The sequence below is a fragment of the Mirounga angustirostris genome, unplaced genomic scaffold, assembly GCF_029215605.1.
Source record: "Mirounga angustirostris isolate CCGP_5_RB_7025 unplaced genomic scaffold, mMirAng1.0.hap1 SCAF_1, whole genome shotgun sequence".
Lineage (NCBI taxonomy): Eukaryota > Metazoa > Chordata > Mammalia > Carnivora > Phocidae > Mirounga > Mirounga angustirostris.
This window is the reverse complement of record NW_026991709.1, coordinates 2495468-2514321: the sequence shown is the minus strand read 5'-3', so window position 1 is coordinate 2514321 and position 18854 is coordinate 2495468. Positions and strand designations below refer to the sequence as shown.

At 59.8% G+C, this 18854-nt stretch overlaps 1 protein-coding gene across 4 annotated transcripts in view; it reads left to right on the top strand.

Annotated features, from left to right (window-relative positions):
* Positions 1–18854, top strand: part of AGPAT3 (1-acylglycerol-3-phosphate O-acyltransferase 3) — a 153865-nt gene that overhangs the window by 122967 nt on the left and 12044 nt on the right. For 2 of the 4 annotated variants that reach the window (XM_045902378.3, XM_045902377.3), the window contains exons 2-6: positions 7754–7980; positions 14271–14440; positions 16382–16543; positions 17476–17629; positions 18195–18297. In XM_045902378.3, the coding sequence (XP_045758334.1) occupies positions 7803–7980; positions 14271–14440; positions 16382–16543; positions 17476–17629; positions 18195–18297 (767 nt within the window). In that variant the 5' untranslated portion in view covers positions 7754–7802. Of the gene's footprint in view, positions 1–7753; positions 7981–8118; positions 8732–11638; positions 12129–14270; positions 14441–16381; positions 16544–17475; positions 17630–18194; positions 18298–18854 lie in introns of those variants that run through there. The other 2 variants (XM_045902380.3, XM_054504074.2) reach the window with 2 other exon arrangements.

Here is an 18854-nt window from a genome sequence, read left to right as displayed (position 1 = left end):
CTGGATCCCAGGAAGGCTGGGACACCCTTCCTCACTGAAGAGGGCCAAGGGCAAAGGGCGTTGCCAGAGGGATCTGTCTCATCCTAGGAGAGCAGATGCCTTCCTAGAAGTCCCTGCGGACTTCTTCCCTGTGTCCCACTGACTGGAACGGGGTCCCACGTACATCCCAGACCAGCAGTTCCAAGAGGGGGTGGGGTTCCTTTAGGGCTTAGATCTGGGGCTGGGGTGCCCTCTTAGGGTTCGATTCCCACCTGGCGTCATGTGGTGGGGGAGCCCACAGAGGCTGCGTGGTACTTGTGGGGCCTGAGGGGAGCTTTTCGTATGTCATTTAATTGGATCTTTTTTACCCATTGGTTGAGAAAATATGTGATGCTAGGATTCTCATGAGCCTGGTAATGGCGTTAAGTCCATTTTGGGTTCTGTTCATTGTAACAGCATTAAACGCAATAGAAAGACAAGTGTGCCCAAGTGCAGACACGACGGGAAGTGAGTGCATGTGTAAGGCAGGTTGTCCAGCATGCGGGTGTGGGTGGTGGTTGTGGGGTGTGCGGGCGCCAGCCCTGCTTGCCTTCACGGGTCTGCTTGTCGGCTCGGAGGCCCAGGCCTCACCCTGCATTATCGAGGCTCTGTAGCAGCTGGGATATCTTGTAGGCTACTACTTCCTGGCTCTTTCTCACGGTTTCTCGGCTTCTCTGTCCTGTTTGCTTTTCCATATGAGCTGTAGGATCTGCCTGTCTAGTTCCAGGGCAGGGTGGGGACCTGTTGGTATTTTAATTAGGATTCAGTTGCATTTATAAAGGATCTTAGAAAGACTGGTTCGTGTGTCATTCCTGTATCATGTATCACTATCTAACAAACCACCCTAGATGCAGTGCTCAGAGCTGCCACCGCCTTATTGGCTCACGGATTCCATGGCTCAGCAATCTGGGCTGGGCCCCGTGGGGCGGTCCCGCTGCTGGTCTCCGCTGGGGTCATTCGAGTGGCTGCAGTCGGCCAGTCTGCGCCTGGGGCTATGAATCCACCGCCGTGGGGCCCACCTTCCACCCTCACTTAGTGGGGAGGCTGCGAGGCCTCTGTCTGTGGGGGGAGCCCTGAAGCCAGCCTGGGTTGCTCCAGGGTCTCAGATGACCCCCTGGGGCCAGGGTCCTGGAACCACTAAGTCAGAAATAACTACACCTCTCTGTTGTCGTGGTGCCCTCAGTGACTTCAGTTAGAGCTCGTTATCGGATGTTCCGAGAACGTGGATGGATCTCTGTCCATTGTGTTTCCTCTCTCCACCACTCTGCACCTGTCCCTGGTCACGGTAGTGCTTCGGTTACAGCGGCTTCTCTTGGGTTTATAGGATACAGACCTGTCATCTGCAAATAGTGATGATTTTACTCCTCCTCTTAGATTTTTAGACTTCTTGGTGGTTACAAATGCTGAGGTTGGACTGGCAACAGATGATTATTAGCAAAGTAATATGTCCTGTTTTTCAGCCGAAAGAAGGACGAGGTGGTCCCTGTAAATGAATTTACCCAGGGACTAAAGGTAGCCCCTTAAAGCCTCAAAAAGAGGACTGTGTTTGTCTAATCTGAAATTTTAGCTAGACTCGTGAAAATACCCTTGCTGCTTCCTGGCCTCGTTCAGTAACCCGCTGAGGGGATACAGCCCTTTCTCTCAGCATCGGGGCGAGCTCAGCGTGGGCAGGAGTGGCGGCATTGTGTTCTCACTCGTGATGTCATCGAGGTGCCGCAGGGTGTGCGCCCCGCTCCTGGCGCCGGGCACCCTCTGAGGCGGTGCCTCCCAGGCCGCGGGCTGGCTCTGCCCCGCCGTGTCGCTGTCAGCAGGATGTCTGTCGCCAGCGGCCCTGGGCTCCCGGCTCACATCAGATCGGCCGTGGGCCGGGGCACCTCCCAGACACGCTCGTCCAGGCCGTGTCTACAGCAAGAGCCAGGAGGAGCCGGTCAAGCAGCCAGAGTCCTACCGTGAGTGAGGTGTGTCTGCTCAGCCAGCATGAGGCTTGGTCCTGGTTCTGCGTCACGTTGCCACCTGCATTATGTTAGGTAGTTGAGGAATATTTGGGAGAGGCCATGCTCTCTCTCTCTCTCTCCTCTCCTCTTTGTTTTCAGCAGTCCATCCTGTTCAGAGAGCGTGTCCTCCAGAGCTGCCTGACTCGGAGAACTCTCCACACGCAGACTGAACACCGGGGCTTACGCCTGGTAAAGCCCAGCCTTCCTGTTTGCCTGGGAGCAGGCCGGGGCCGCTCTGCACGCTGCACGGGGGTGCTCGCCTGTGGGGTGGGAGAGCAGACGGGCAAGGAGGAAGGGAGGGAGCTGGCGGCCGCCTCTTAGTTCTGCTTCACGATGCGCTCTGAGTGCGGATGACCGAAATCCACCTGGAACGCAGCGGTTCTTAGCCCGTAATTCAGACCACGCATCAGACGTCAAAAGCGATGCATCTCTGGCGTATTTAATGTCTTCTGCCATCGCCAGCCCCCGTCTGCCCGAGGTTACACCCACCCTCAGACAGGCCAGCTGAGGCCGCCGGGCTCTGAGCGCGGCGGGACGGGGCGGCGGGCGGAGTGGCCGACCGCGGTGGCGCCTCCTCCCGGGCTCCCAGGGGCCGGGACTGCGGGTCACGAGCGCAGCTCCACGCTGGAGGCACAGCTGTGGGGCCGCTTGATGCCGTCGCAGGGTCCCATGCTGCTTCCCCGCCGTGACGTGGACACCGTGTGGGGGAGGTGCAGAGGCGTGAAAGGCGCTGAGTCCACGCGTAAACGAAATGGCAGCCCGTCCGCACATGGTCACCGGCCACCACTGAGGGTGTGGAGGATGGTGGACCTCGGTTTCTGTTCCTGTGCAAAGGCTTTGTTGGAAATATGGGGGTTTCCACCAAGATGGAGGGTGGGGGGTTGCCTGGGAGGATATCTGAATGTCAGACCACCGGACCGGCTAGTTCATGACGAAGAGGGACAATAGGGCCAGTGCTGGGGAGAGAGGGTCTGCGGGCGTCTGTGACGGGTCTGCCCTTGAGCTCGGGAAGGCCCGGCAGCGGTTCACCGGCAGGCCCTGGGGCAGGCCCTGGGCGGCAGCGCCATGCTTACAGCTGGACGTGGGAGTGGGCCTGCACGCTTCTCGAATTACGGGACTGGGAACGAGGCCTGAATATTTGTAAGAGGTGGGTCACTGTGCTGGGGCAGCCGGGTCATAGCACCAAGGGCCAGGCGGACATTTATTCCCACAGCCTGGAGGCTGACGTCGGAGATCGAGGGCTTGGCAGGGTTGGCTCCTGCGGAGGGCTGTGGGGGAAGAACCTCTTTGCAGATGACGCGTCCGCCTGTGTCTTCACATGGCCTGCCTCTGAGGGAGGCTGTGTCCTAACCTCTCTCCTGGGGACACGGGCGGATTGCGTTACGGCCCACCCCGATGACCTCATCTAACGCCATCACCTCTTTAAGGACCTGGTCTCCACATACAGCCGCATTCTCAGGTGCTGGCGGTTAAGACCCCGCCATAGCTTTTGGGGGACTCCGTTCAGCCATAACGAGAGGTGCCCCCCTGGGGTCTGAGAGTGGTCAGGCCCTGCTCAGGACGGTGCTGAGCTGCGCCACGGTGCTTCTTCGCTTCCCCTCATGGCCCTGAGCCACAGACAGCTCGGCGGCGGGAACCGCAGGCTCGGAATCAGCAGCGGAAGCCCTGGGAGGGACAGGGTGTCCAAACCACTGAGGGTCCCGCTTCTTGGGGGGCTGGAGGCCCGGGGCCGGTGTCCCTGCGGTGGCCAGTGACACCAAAGCTCCCACGTGAGGCCGCCTTGCTGCTCTGTGAACAACGTCGGCTCAGCCTCGCCAAGCCGCCTGGCCCTCTGCCCCTGTCGACTGGCCAGCAGTCAGTTCTGGGCCTTCTAGCCTGGGGGGCTGGCTCCACCCTGTAGCCCCACCTTGAGGAGCCTGAGCGTGCAGCTCGTCCCCTGCCCCCTGCAGCTCGCCTAGGGGTGCAAACTCAGGAGGCAGCCATCTCACCGTCAGGATCAAGTTGTGCAGATGCAGGATTCTGGAACAACCTAGACCTACTATCTAATGAAGGGACTTAGAGACAGGCCAGGCTTCCTTGCTGCCTCGGCGACGGCATCCGAGCATTAGCGTGAAGGTGCCGTGGGAGGGGGACAGGCTGGCTGTTCTGCCTCCAGGCTCCTCGTAAGCAGTTGGCGTCTTCGGAGGCCTGGGCGCTGGGGGCTCATCCCGGTGTCCTTCAGGCAGGGTGAAGGGCTGCATGCTGGGCCTTCTCCTCTCCGTGTATCGGGCACTCACGTCGGGGAGCAGCGTTGTGGCCAAGGGCTGGGCTCTGGCTTCCCTGTCCTGAGCGGCAGGTCTTAAAGCCGCTGGGCCTCCGTTTCTTCGTCTGTAACATGGAGGTCTAGACTCCAGGAACCCACCTTATGGGATTTATTATCACTTCATAGTCATCAGGAACCTGCAAACGAAGATCACTGTGTGATACCGTGACACCCCGGATTGGGCCCAGGGGACTCTGACCTACGGAAGTGTGGTATGCTGTCGGGAAACGGATACGAGTGCAACCCGCATGGGCACAGTGTAGCGTTGTCTGTAGGAGCTCAGACGAGCACGGCCCAGCGCTGCGGGTTCTAATCCTGGGGCGTCACCCAGAGTTCCCGATGCCCCGAGCACGGTCGGTCATAAGCAGAGGTGACGCGCAGACGGAGATGATCAGGATGGAGCGTCACCAAGTACTTCGCTTGCAGGGGAGCTGCTTAGCTTGCAGCCCTGCAGCAGAAACGCAAGCTTGGGTATTTGTTCGGATTTCTGTTAGAGAATCTTAGACCCTGAAGCATCATCTGCTACATTACAATAAGGTCCTACAGAGGACCTCAAGGGGAAGTGCAATGAAATGCATTTCCTGACTTTACGGAAGAGCTCGGTGCTGTGTGTTTTGAACACGGACGGTGGTGGTGGTGGCCGGCGGGCGCCGCGAGCATCAGACCCCATGGGCTGCATTTGCAAGAATGGAGTTCTATTTAAAAAGGAAAACTTGAGAGTGCTGGACTGTGTGCAAACGTGCAGAGTCTGACTTACACTTGTCTGGTCAGAGTTAAGCCGTTTTTAGGCGCTCTCGGCAGCCTGAGTTGCGCCTCCCCCACCGCACTCCTGCTGTGTCCATCGAGGCCGGGGAGAGGCTGGGGGCGTGCGGGCCGAGCGGGGCAGCATCCAAGCAGACGGTCAGCACTGGGTGCTCTCGTGGGGTGGGCATGTGGGAGGACCCCTGAACCGCTGCAGCTGATGTTCCTTAGTATGGAGTCTGGCCCACAGGGAGTGATGGAGTCATGCATTTGGACCCCACTTCTGGGGCGTCCAAGCCAGAGACTGACAGCCCAGGCAGGTGGCCAGCAGCAGGTCAGAACACGCCAGCCTCAGGAGAGCCCAGGGCCACGCTCACCCTCGGGTCCCGGGAGACCAGCAGACAGCGGTGGGACCGACCTGGGGTGACCGTGGAAGGACAAGGGCAGGTCGTGAACGTGAGTCATAAAGAAGGCTAGCTGTCGGAATGAAGCTCCAGGCCACATCCGTCAGCCCTCGTCAGGGTCCCTGCCGAGCCCCGGGGTCTGGGGCAGGGGGCCAGCTGGACCCCGGAAGCCAGGGTTGCAGACAGGGGTGTGGTGGTGGTGAGGCCCTGAGAAACGCGTGTCTAAGGGTCAGTGCAGCTCTGCAGGGAATCCTGGGGATGGACTTTTCCATCAGAGACTCAGGCAGCCCAGGGACCGGCTACTTCATAACCTCAGGGTTGAACTAGATTCCCGAGTGAGAGACTGCGTTCGCACAGACTTGTGCTCGAGCATGCATGGTCGCCAGGCGCCATGGGCAGGTGAGTCGGCAGACTGGGACCTCCGCGCGTGGAAGGTCGATATGCCTTCAGGCTGAATGGTGGTGTATACGTTGTGCTGAGCCACAAGGCAGCTGCCGGGTGTTTCTACTCACGTGAGCCTAGAGAAAAGGAAGCCGGATCCACAGTGCCAGAGGCTGGTGGCGTTGCCAGGGCCTGGGCGCTGCCTGGGCAGGGACGAAGGGAAGTGCCCTGATGTGACCACGGCCCCCATGGCCGTGGCTTTCCAAGTGCCCTCACCCTGCGCACCAGTGAGCACATCTGAGCTGTGCTGAGCTGCACCTTGATGGACATGTACCTCGTGCCCCAGTGATGGAATCAGCAGGTCGGCCATGGAACCTGGGAATCTGCTTTTAAAAGCATCACGGCTGATACGGCAATCTATGTGCTGGCTTCTGGGGACCCTGGTTATTCTGGTGGGAGTGCGGGTAGAGAGCCTGCCGGTTAGGTGCTAGAGGATGGGCATTGGTGCCGGGTCCAGACAAAGCCATTAGCTCTAGTACATGGAAGGAGTACGTCGTCAGGCCTGGCCTGGCTGGCATGTTCGGGACTCTGCCTTCCAGAAGCGTCCCCTGCCCGTGGGAAGCGTGTGGACGCAATCTCACTGCCTACGTTGGAATCTGGTGCTACTGCTTCTCACGGCTGGACCCCGAACAAGTCAGCTGTCTGTGCTGCTGTTTGCTTGGAGGGGACGGTTTGCAGTGTCCCCAACAATGTAGTAGGAAGTGTCTTGCTGTCCCCGTGTGTTTTCTGTTGTTTAGGTTCAGAGGATCAGTTACAGTAACTGCGGAGTAACCAGTTAGTAACAAACCATCCCAGCACTGGTCTGAGACAGACACTGCCCTTAGTTGCCCTCCCTGTCCCTTCAGCCACAGCAGGCTGGTGGCTCAGGGCTGCGGAGGGGCTGTGGCATCCGAAGGCCTGACTGGGCCTGGACGGCCAGCTTTCGCTGCCAACGTCCTCCTGACACGGCAACTGGCTCCCCCTGAGCCGACCACGTGAGGACCAGGGGCCGGGCAAAAGTTGTGCTTTTGCGACTCAGCCTCAGAAATCACAGCGGCCTGTTTCCAGCACAGTCGGTTTGGTCTCGGGGGGCAGCCGGCCCCCTGGTGCCCCCAGGTGTGCTCAGCTTGTAGAGTGAAGCAGGACCTGCCCCGGAGAGTCGGGGAGCCTGTCTCAGAGCCAGCTCCGCGCCCCATCCCCAGAGAGCATGCGGGCCCCTCTCCTGCGGACCACGGGCAGCCCTGAGTTTGGATCACAGCTTCCTGCTTGGTTCTCTGCCACGAGGGGGGGTTACAGGGCAGCTCACAGGACAAGCGCAGCCAAGAAGTGTGAGCTTTGGGCTTCACTGTTGGAAGTAAGAGATGCACGTGGAAAGGGGAGAAAGACTGGTTAGGCCCCTGGGTGAGTCACCGTGCTGTGCCAGAGCCCAGACAGAGGCTCTTAGCTTCCAAGTGCACCACAGTGTGGGAATTAAATCGTTGAGATAGTATGGATCTGTTCTATAGAGATTTCATGTGCAGTTTGATCTTTTAAATGATGCTAAAAAACGTCTAAAATAAAAACTATCTGTAATGCTTTTTCCTAGAGGTAATCAATCACTAGTAATATTTGGGGGCATTCGTTTAGGTTTTTTTCTTCCTTTCTTGTGTGCATGGGTGTGTGTGTGTGGTGTGTGTGAGAGTGTGTAGTGTGGGGGGGGGCGGTGTGCGTGACGTATGAGTGGCTTATGTCCCTTCCAGAAGGAAAGGCCGCAGAGAGTGGCATGAGTGAGCCGCTGGCTGGCGGGCTCTGCTGCGCGCCCCGTGGGTCGTCCTCCGCATGCTGCCGCCGGGGTCCCGGGCGCCCGTCCTCACTGCTGTCCCTGTCCTTTCCAGGACGGCTCTTCTCAGTGAAGGACCTTGCACTCGCTACTGAGTAGCGACCATGGGCCTGCTCGCCTACCTGAAGACCCAGTTCATGGTGCACCTGCTCATCGGGTTCGTCTTCGTGGTGAGCGGGCTGGTCATCAACTTCGTCCAGCTCTGCACGCTAGTCCTCTGGCCGGTGAACAAGCAGCTTTACCGCCGGCTCAACTGCCGCCTCGCCTACTCACTGTGGAGCCGTGAGTGTTGCCTGCGCTGCGCATGCGGGGAGGTGGGGGCTGGGCAGCAGGGGGGGGAAAGGACGTCCTTTGTGCCAGATGAACCCGAACCCCGAACAGACCGGCCTGCACTCCCTGCCGGGCGGGGGCCCCTGGGGTGGGGAATGCTCCCGATGACACATGCGGCAGGTGGGGCCCGGCTGGCGGTCCTCACGCGGGAACGGAGGGGCTGCTCAGGGGTGGCCGGCAGACGCGTGGAGGATGCTCAGCCTCTCCACGGGGTTGAGCCGAATGACATCCCGACAGCCGACTGCTTGGACCCACCGAGGACGCCGTTTTGTATGGTTAACATGGTCTTGGATATTTGAGGACAGATATGAACTCGGTTCGCCAGCTGGGCAGCGGGGCGCTGCGAGCCAACCGCGGGTGGCCTGTCCGCTCTCTGGTGCATGCGAGCACCTGTCTGTCAAGGACAAGGACCCTTGCCCGCTTTGATCTCACGTATGCGTGTAGACGTGTGTGTCTGTGGCCGACGTGCATCTGCGTGTGCGTGTGCGTATAAAATCAGTCCCCACCTGCTGGGTGACGGAGACGCCAGCGCCCCACAGCAAAGCTCACGGTTGCCGGGGCTGGACCATTGTCCCACAAGATACGAACGTGCCTGAGTGCTCCCTGCAGAAGCGCCGTCAGTACAGACCTTCTCCTCTTACCACTTGGACATCAGCACAAACCGGCAGCCGCCGTAGTGCCCCCTTCGCGGGGCGCAAATACGGTGAGTGCGCCATGGGACCCCGCAGCCCTGACCAGCGAGGGCGTCTCCCTACTGACGCAGAGCCATCTGCAAAATACATTTCTAAGCGAAAGGGGAAGGCGCACAACGAGGTTCAGGGCACACTGCTGTTTCTTTGAGGATGGCGTGTGCTGGGTGTGCACGTGTGCATGCTGGTCGTGCCTGGAGGGTCCCCTGGGTCACCAGGAAACCGAATACCCAGGGACTGGAGGAACGAGGGGCTTCCACTTTGTGCATTGTTATGTTTTACTTATTTACTGCTTGTTTGGTTTTTGTTTTTTTCCTTTTCCTTTCTACTATTTACATTTATTTACGTATATGTGTGACTTTGCGCTGTTTACGTTTTTGAGCTTAAGACCATGTTTCTTTTATAGTAAAGAGAAAACAATACCCATTTTATATCCCCTGGGAAACGGTGAGTCTCCGTTAGCCTCCCAGCTCGGGAGCAGAGGCGGGAAGACCTCCAAGGAGGCTCGGAGGCCCGCTACTTCCCGCGGCCTCAGCCGAGACCGGCGAGCTGGCCCATAGCTTTAGCTTGCCTTACACGCTCAACAGCTTCAGTTCCCAGGGTTTGGTTTCTCTTTCAGATAAAAGATTTTTGTGGGGGTGGGGGAGGGAGAATTAAAAATCCTGTCGTGTGAAACATACAATGAGCTGCTCGTGAGTATAATTGGGTAAGAGAAATACACACCAAAAGGGCAAATACTGATTAATAAAAACTAAATTGTGACTCCACCTGCAGCAGGATTGTAAGGTTAAAACACTCCCAAACAGCTCAGTCCTGGATGAGGTCGGCTTGTTAGCACGTGGCTGGGGGCACAGTACGTAAAGGGAACCTCTTAGTGCTGCCCCATCCCCTCAGCAGAGAGCGGGGGGCTGGCACTGAACCTTGAGCTTGCCTTCCAGCAGCCCCAGATGGACCAGCTGCAGGGGGGGGACTGGATTTAACTGGACCCGGAGCCGTGGCTGGGTTGGAGCAGGTTAGCAGTGCCCCTTGGGATCAGCTTGTCTGGGGGAAATACCTCCCACTTTAGGCTCGAAGAATCTCACAGATCAGGACAAAGCAAATATGAACTCATAGTCGGAGGACAAGAGACATCCGGCAGATTTAGACAAAACACTAGCAAATGGTGACAAAAGAATCAGATAGAACGCCTATAAATAAAAATTGTAATTGTAGAGTATTGTTAGAGTGAACTGTCAGCTCGTGCTGGTGAATGTGACGTCACGTTGGACCCAGCTCATGGGAGACCAGGCACAGTGACGCGAGTGTGCGGCAGAGACCCGGGAGGAGAGGGTGACACGGGCTGAAAGGAGGACGGGGAGAGAGGCTGGATCTGTGGAGGGGGCGCGGCAGGCGGTGCTGGGACAGGATCCTCCTGGGTGGATGAAGACGTGGTGCTGTGACTCCTTGAGGACAGCGTGTTCCCAGCAGGGAAAATAAACCGACACACACGCTCAGACACGCCCCAGGGAGGTCACACACGGCGGAGACAAAGAGCAGGTGCAGAAATACCCAGACGGGAAAGCCCGACTGCCGGCAGGAATGGACAGACCGACCGACGGCGGTCGTTCAAACGAGGGTGACCTAGAACAGTCTGATGCCAGCCAAGAGCGGCGGCACTCGCGGCCCATGATATGCACCTGACATTCCCGTCGGAGAAGTTCTTTAGGAAGAACAAAAGCTATCATACAGCAGGGCCTGAGGTGCTGGAAAGAGGGCAGTCAGAGAAATTGGTGAGTAGGTACATCTAAGCGATGCTGTTAAGTAATGACCATGCCCGGTTTGTGAGGCTGAGCCAGAACCAGTCAGGGCGGAAGCGGGGGTGGGGGTCGGGGGGGGCTGTGTGTGTGGGGTGGGGGAGGGAGGGAGGGAGGGGACGTTGGGGGAGAGTTCCAGTCCCACTGGGCTCACTTCTCCTTCTGGTATTCGCCAGGAGGACAGCAGTCTCTGATGTCAGACTTTGCTAACAAAAGGTGGGGTGGGAAACAGACATCATACTAACTTGAGAACTCTTAGAAGATGGGTTAAAAAAGCAAAGACAAATGCATTTTTGTAACAAAGACAACGAAGTGGAGGAAAGCCTGAGAACAAAACCTGTCTCCCGGCGGGAAGCAGACTGGAGTGAGCCCCTTGTGTGGGGAGCATCCCAGACGCCAGCGAGGGGCGCCGGCCTTCTGTTGCTGAGCGCGAGGCTGTGGGAGCCCCCGAGGGACCCGCTGAAGCGGGGGTATTCCACAGGTGTCCCCCTCCGAATTGGACTGAGTGGAAGGCTCCCCCAGATTACAGGGGCATGCGGGGAGGGCTGCAGTCACATCATTGTTTTAATGACCCTGAGCCACTGTCCAGTGTCTGGCTGGACAAGAACCCTACTCTCACCCTGTGATGCCTGGCGCCCTCCCGCTAGCCGCCCTGAGCGCGTTCCCAGTGTGACCCTCGTCCGGGCCCTGGCTCCCGCTGACCTGGCCATGCCGAACCTTCCCGGCTGGAAAAGAGAAAATCGCCTCCCTCGCAGCCGCTCTATCCAGATCGAGTCAATGCCGGGAGTTTGAGAACGGTGATGCGCAGCGAGTGGCTGAAAGAGAGAGCTTGCTCGTTCTGAATGAAGGAAATCACACCGAAAAATGAGGGCTGGGCCCAGGAGCCCACCAGCAAGACTCCTTCAGAGTGCTCCCCCGCGGGGCCAGGGTTGCAGGCACCAACGGCAGGCTGGCAGCCGCCTGGCGGCTCCACGCTCCACGGACAGAGAGGCTGCTGGTCTCCAGATGAGATGGGCAGGCACCCCCACCCGCCGTTCCCTGGGCTGCCGACTGGCAGGCGGGGAGGAGCAGCCTGGTGCGCTCCGACAGAGCCGCTCTCCGGGACGGGCCGTGGCTCGTCCTCACAGAACGTCTGTTGGGGATTTGGGGTGCCTGTCCATCCGGCCCTCCATCTGCGGTCTCTGGGCGCCTCTGGAACACAGGGATGGCTGAGAGAGCCAGCGTTCATGGACATTGACCGCGAGGCGGCCCCGCTCCGGAGCACCTGCGGGGAGGGGGCTGTGCCGTCCCTCTCGCAGGTGGGGCCACACAGCTGGGGAGGGGGCCCCCCGAGCCAGCCTGCGGCTCAGCAGCGCACTACACTCCTGCCCTTGGCGGCTCTGAGTCAGGAGGCTGAGGCCGTATTGGCTCCTCTCGAACAAAGGATAAGAAAGAACTTGCCCGTGTCCGCGGCAGCGTCGTTCCCACGAGCCCACAGTCTGAACACGTGTCCAGCGATGGATGAACGGATAGAGAAAACGTGGTCCTACGTGCAGTGGGAAATTATTTGGCCTTTACACAGGGACTCCTGCCACAGGGGACAACACGGATGAAACCTCAGGACATCGCGTGAAGTGAGGTGAGCTGGTCCCAGAAGGACACGTACTGCCCCATCCCGCTTCCAAAAGGGACCTGAAATCGGCCGCACCCTGGAGGGGCCTAGGGTTGGTGATGTGGTGCGCCGTCCAGCCCTGTGCCCCATGGTAACGGTGCCGGATTGTGCACTGGAGGTGTGTTCGGAGGGCGCGTCTCAAGTGTTCTTACTAGGATAATGGAAAAAACGCTCCCCCATTCCCCAACAAGTCTCTTTAGAAGCAACAGTCTCCACCATAGTCCCTTGTGAACCAGCTCACCCCCGGGGACTTGGCGCAGGCCCTGCCAGGGCTGCCGCCATCCGATAAACAAGAGCCACAGAGAGAGAGAGGGCGGCTCTGGGCTGTGTCTCCCCGGTGGGGGGGGGGGCAGCTGCCCCCCCCCCCACATCAGCAGGGGACGCTTCCAGATGCGCAAGCGGCCGGCCTCCTGGCCTCTGCTTTCCTTCCTTTTCTTTTCAACAGCTTTACCGAGACAAAATCCACGCTTTATACAGTCCGTACAGCCCAGTGGTCCTGGTGTAGTCACCCCAGAAAGAAACCCCATAGGCACTCACAGCCGCCGCCATCCCCCAGCCCTGCAGTCAGTCAGCTGCCTCCTGTCTGTGGGTTTGCCCGTTCTGGACATCGCATGCAGCCCCTACGGGTCGGTCCTTCAAGACGGACTCACTGTTTCCCAGGCTCGCCCAGGTTGCGGCTGGGTCACGTGACGCGGCGGTGGGACTGGTTGTGCGGCCGGCCGTGGCTCGGTGGGCATTTGGCTGGTGTCTGCTGCTCGGCGCTTTGAGCATCCGTGCACAGGTGTTTGCAGGGACGCCTGTTCTCGTGGCTCCTGGGCAGATCCCTGGGGTGCGATCGCGGGGCCGTCCCCTAGCTCCGTGTGGACACCAGTTTCCGAGAAAGTGCCCAGCACGTGCACGGCGCCAGGCGGGGCTCCTGTGTCTCCCGTCGGTGTCTGGTGACAGCCATCCCGAGGAGCGGGAAGGGGTGTCTCACTGCGGTTTGGGCGCATCCTGATGGCTGGCGATACTGAGCATCATCTCGTGTGCTTGCGGGCCGCCTGTAAATACTCGAGAAAGGTCTGTTGGGATCGTTTGTCTTCCACGCCTGCGCCTTTCTCCAGGCTTGTGAATGCGGGCTAGAAGCGGCCAGGGCTAGCAGGGTCACTGGTGCCGAGTTTGCCTCTGACAGGTGGCCTTTTCCGCTGACCCTGCCTCGGGTTGTCTCCCGGGTGGCAGGGACTGTGGCTGGTGAGTGTCCAGGTATCATCTGAGGGGCAGACCTTCCATCCAGCTCCCACCTTACAGAGAAGGAAGGGACCCCAGAGGCTGCGTGATCAGCATCACATGGGGCGCAGAGCTTATGCAGCCCCCACCTTGCCCCAGGCTGGTGGGGATGCCCATCGGGAAGGGGGGACCAGCCCCAGTCGTTGGTTCTTGGGTGTTAACGTCGTGAACTGTGGCCCGTGGAGTCCTCCAGGGGCCCTGTAAGGAAGCCACTATTTTCTCCTTTCTGTAAATGGGGAAACTGAGGCCCAGGCAGTCAGACGTGGAGCCTGCTCTCCACGCCCTGGCCTCCATCCCCCAGGGCCGGTCCCATCAGAAGATGGAGGGGCTGGTGTTGAGCACAAAAACAACGGGGCCGTCCTACGGTGATCCTGAGCGCGAAAGCCGTGCTTCTTGGTCTGTGGGGTCACCTTTCTTAGGACGCCTGGCCGTGGTGGGCATAGTCACACTGCCGACCACGTGGCCCTGGGGCTGGCTGTGTGCATGCACCCACCCCCTGTGCCCCCATTCTGTGGATAAAATGTGATCGTCCCTCAAATCACAGCACCTGTGGGAATCATAATAGGACATAAAGACGTCCACCTAAGATTATGGTTTTCTTCCACTTCTGCTTTCCATTTGTCTTTTCCCTGACTTTTGTTTAGAAAAGGTCATTACAATTTTGGAAAATTAAATTTATGAAACCTAAACCATCAAAACTCATTTCTAGCTGGAAGTCCCACCTGGATGAACATTCTGTAAAAGTCCCCTGAGCACGGGCTTGGCCGGCACCTCCTGCAGCGGGGTTCCCGTATCCAAGCCCAGCGTCCTGCACCTGCTGACGCCGCTCCCCTGTGTCTGCAGAGTTGGTCATGCTGCTGGAGTGGTGGTCCTGCACGGAGTGCACGCTGTTCACTGACCAGGCCACGGTGGACCGTTTCGGCAAGGAGCACGTGGTCATCATCCTCAACCACAACTTTGAAATTGATTTCCTCTGTGGGTGGACCATGTGTGAGCGGTTTGGCGTGCTGGGGGTGAGCCACATGGGGGTCTTGGGGAGGTGCTGGGGGTGAGCAGTGCGGGGTCCCGGGGAGGTGCTGGGGGTGAGCAGTGCAGGGTCCCAGGGAGGTGCTGGGGGTGAGCAGTGCAGGGCCCTGGGGAGGTGCTGGGGGTGAGCAGTGCAGGGTCCCGGGCAGGTGCTGGGGGTGAGCAGTGCAGGGTCCCGGGGAGGTGCTGGGGGTGAGCAGTGCAGGGTCCCAGGGAGGTGCTGGGGGTGAGCAGTGCAGGGCCCTGGGGAGGTGCTGGGGGTGAGCAGTGCAGGGTCCCGGGCAGGTGCTGGGGGTGAGCAGTGCAGGGTCCCGGGGAGGTGCTGGGGGTGAGCAGTGCAGGGTCCCAGGGAGGTGCTGGGGGTGAGCAGTGCAGGGCCCTGGGGAGGTGCTGGGGGTGAGCAGTGCAGGGTCCCGGGCAGGTGCTGGGGGTGAGCAGTGCAGGGTCCCGGGGAGGTGCTGGGGGTGAGCAGTGCAGGGTCCTGGGGAGGTGCTGGGGGTGAGCAGTGCAGTATTCCAGGGAGGTGTTGGGGGTGAGCCACACAGGCATTCTGGGAAGGTGCTGGGGGTGAGACACGTGGGGGTCCCAGGGAGGTGCTGGGGGTGAGCAGTGTGAGGTCCCAGGGAGGTGCTGGGGGTGAGCAGTGCGGGGCCCCGGGGAGGTGCTGGGGGTGAGCAGTGCAGGGCCCCGGGGAGGTGCTGGGGGTGAGCAGTGCAGGGCCCTGGGGAGGTGCTGGGGGTGAGCAGTGCAGGGTCCCGGGGAGGTGCTGGGGGTGAGCAGTGCGGGGTCCCGGGCAGGTGCTGGGGGTGAGCAGTGCGGGGTCCCGGGCAGGTGCTGGGGGTGAGCAGTGCAGGGCCCTGGGGAGGTGCTGGGGGTGAGCAGTGCGGGGTCCCGGGCAGGAGCTGGGGGTGAGCAGTGCGGGGTCCCGGGCAGGTGCTGGGGGTGAGCAGTGCAGGGTCCCGGGGAGGTGCTGGGGGTGAGCAGTGCAGGGTCCTGGGGAGATGCTGGGGGTGAGCAGTGCAGGGTCCTGGGGAGGTGCTGGGGGTGAGCAGTGCAGGGTCCTGGGTAGGTGCTGGGGTTGAGCAGTGCAGTGTTCCAGGGAGGTATTGGGGGTGAGCCACACAGGCATTCTGGGAAGGTGCTGGGGGTGAGACACGTGGGGGTCCCAGGGAGGTGCTGGGGGTGAGCAGTGCAGGGTCCCGGGGAGGTGCTGGGGGTGAGCAGTGCGGGGTCCCGGGCAGGTGCTGGGGGTGCTCCACACGGGGGCCCCAGGGAGGTGCTGGGGGTAAGCAGTGTGGGATCCCAGGGAGGTGCTGGGGGTGAGCAGTGCAGGGTCCTGGGGAGGTGCTGGGGGTGAGCAGTGCAGGGTCCTGGGGAGGTGCTGGGGTGAGCCACATGGGGACCCCGGGGAGGTGCTGAGAGTGAGTGGCATGGGGTCTGGGTTTTCCTTCTCTTCTGGTGTAGCCCCTGGACCCTCTGAGCCCAGAGTCTGAGGTCAGGTCCACCCTCAGCTCCCCAGGGCTTGTCTTGAGCTCAGGCTTATTGCATTGCCTCCCATGAACCCGTTCTTATCCAGAGTCCCTACAGAGCTCCCTTGGCCAGCTGAACTGCCTCAGGGAAATGTCAAGGGCCCCCTGAGGCAGGCCGAACAGAGCACTGCAGTGAAAGTAGCTGTACTTTGCTGTCCCAGGTCCACCCTCAGGCAGCCCAGGGCCTGGTGGCTAGAGTGGGCACCCCTCTCTCCACCAGCCTGTGCCTCAGTTTCCTTGTCTGTAGGACAGCACGCCTGCCCCCTTGGGGTCGTGCAGAAACCAGTGGCCATGCTCAGAGCAGGGCCTCCTCGTTGACGGCAAAGTCACCAAGCACCAAGCCAGTCCCAGGGGCGCCTGTGGGGGTCTTGACCCTCACCGCCTGCCCCCTCCCTCCAGAGTTCCAAAGTCCTCGCAAAGAGGGAGCTGCTTTATGTGCCCCTCATCGGCTGGACGTGGTACTTCCTGGAGATCGTGTTCTGCAAGCGGAAATGGGAGGAGGACCGGGACACTGTCATCAAGGGGCTGAAGCGCTTGTCCGACTACCCCGAGTACATGTGGGTGAGTGCCCTGTGGCTTCAGTCCGGATGCCTTTAGGTCTCCTGACCCCCCCCCCCCCGCCCCCGACTATATGATTAGCTGTGGCCGACGAGAACCCACACTGGGGAGCAATTTCACAGCAGAACCAGGGCCCTCACCTGAGCTTGCAGGCCGGGGGGCCCCTCCCAGGCCAGCTGCTTCTACCTGCCCCAGTGCAGACCCAGAGCCCTGCTGAGGGGGCCTGGAGAGGAAATGAGCCCCCTTCCTGCATCCCTGGCTCCGCTGTGCGATGGAGCCGCCCTGAGAGCACCTGCCCAGCCCCTCGGGGGGCATTCTCTGCAGGGAGTAGCTTCCGGGGAGCCAGGCTGCACAGCAGACCCCAGGGACCCTGTGGTTCTGGGGATCGATTTGTACTTCAGAGAAGATTTAGCTTGCTTTCAAGAACATCCACCCCTCAGGCCCCTGGGGCAGGGGCTTCCTCCTATTTTTCCAGCCCCTTCCATGAGTCTGATGGGCCAGCCGTCCGAAGTAGTGGCCATCGGTCAGTTTGGACATCGTTTCTGTTTCTAATCTGGTCCCTGGAAGTATTTCTTTGAGAACTGGCTACTTAGTTGCATTTCTGATCCTCATGTTGAGGCAAATGGATAACAGACTAACGATTTTCCAGTCACTGGTGGGAAGGCTGCTGCCTGGGCACCCCTTCCTGTTCCAGTTCTTTCTGGGCAGCTGTCTTTGGCATTCTTGGAGAATCCGTGCCGTGCTGTTTGCTGTTCTCGGAGGGGCTCCGTGTGGCTGGAGTGTGGCTTGCAGCCCTAAATCCAGTCACATTGTACAGGACACCTCACTTGTCACTAGAGTGTTGTGTCATTGCTCCAGATCAGCAGCACATGCTCGGTGGGGGCAACGTTGGAGCCCGTCGCCTGGGATAACCCCTGTCCCCCCCCATGCCCTAGTTCCTTCTGTACTGTGAGGGCACGCGCTTCACGGAGAAGAAGCACCGCGTCAGCATGGAGGTGGCCATCTCCAAGGGGCTGCCCGTCCTCAAGTACCACCTGCTGCCCCGAACCAGGGGCTTCACCACGGCGGTCCAGTGCCTCCGAGGGACGGGTAAGAGGCCGCCGCTCTCCCTCGGGCTCTGCGTGCAGCAAGACATGAACGTGATTTGTCCAAGACTACAGGTCTTGTGAATGACGTGTAAAATGCAGGACAGCGGGACGGAAAGGGAGAGCCAGTAGGTGGAGGCACCGTGTGTAAGCTGGTCCTAGCGTTTCAGGGGTGATAAAATGCTAGTTAATGGAATAAATGATGAATAAATAATGAAAAAGTTGTGTAACTTAAAACCTTATAAAAGGAAAAAATACATATATCTAATGAGTCCCAAAGGAGGCAAGATCAAAGATAGGGACAAAGAACAGGGAGTACAAATAGAAAGCAACGAGACCATAAATCTGAACACAAATGGTCAGTAAATGCAGTAACGTGCATCACCCACGTGTGAGGCGAGGAGCCTGCAGGGCTGAGCTGGGTGCGGGGCTGAGTCAGGTGCTGGTGTGGGGCCCAGCGGGGTGCAGGGCTGAGTCGGATGCAGGTGCGGGGCCGAGCCGGGTGTGGGTGTGAGCGTGGGTGCTGACGCAGGCGCCCGCCCAGGTCTCACCCCTGCTGCTCCCTGCAGTCGCAGCCGTCTACGACGTCACGCTGAATTTCCGTGGAAACAAGAACCCGTCTTTGCTGGGAATCCTCTATGGGAAGAAGTACGAGGCGGACATGTGTGTGAGGTGAGTACCCCTCCCCGTGTCCCCAGCTCCTGGCACTGGGCCCCCGGGCACCCAGTGGAGGCAGCCTGCTCCCCAGAACTGCAGATGTGGGGACAGACCCGAGAAGCACTCGCTGTCCTACAAGGTGAAGGAGTGGGTCTGGGGTGAAGGCAGACCCTTCTGCATGCTCTGAAGACAGGAACAACCTCTCCTGCTGGAGGGACACAGAGGCTTTTTAAAAGGGGCTGAGCTTCAGCTTGGACAGTGACTAGGATTCCCATAGGCAGAAGGGTGAGCTGTCCCAGCCCAGGGGTCTGGTGTTCTTAATAAAAGGGGGTTTTGACTTTGACCCCAGCTCCAAGCATAATTGTAGGCCGGCCCTCCAGGTCCTCCTCTTGGCTGGATCTTCCCAGTTGAACTTGGCAGCCCCGCCCCTCCCGGTTCCTTCAAATGTGCAGGAAGGCCGGACCTTCCCTGGTGCGCGCACAAATCATGGGCCCTGTTAGCGCCTCTGCCTGTCACCAGCCAGCACTGAGTATCCACCCCGGTCAGACTGGCCCCCAGGGCTCTCGGAGGCC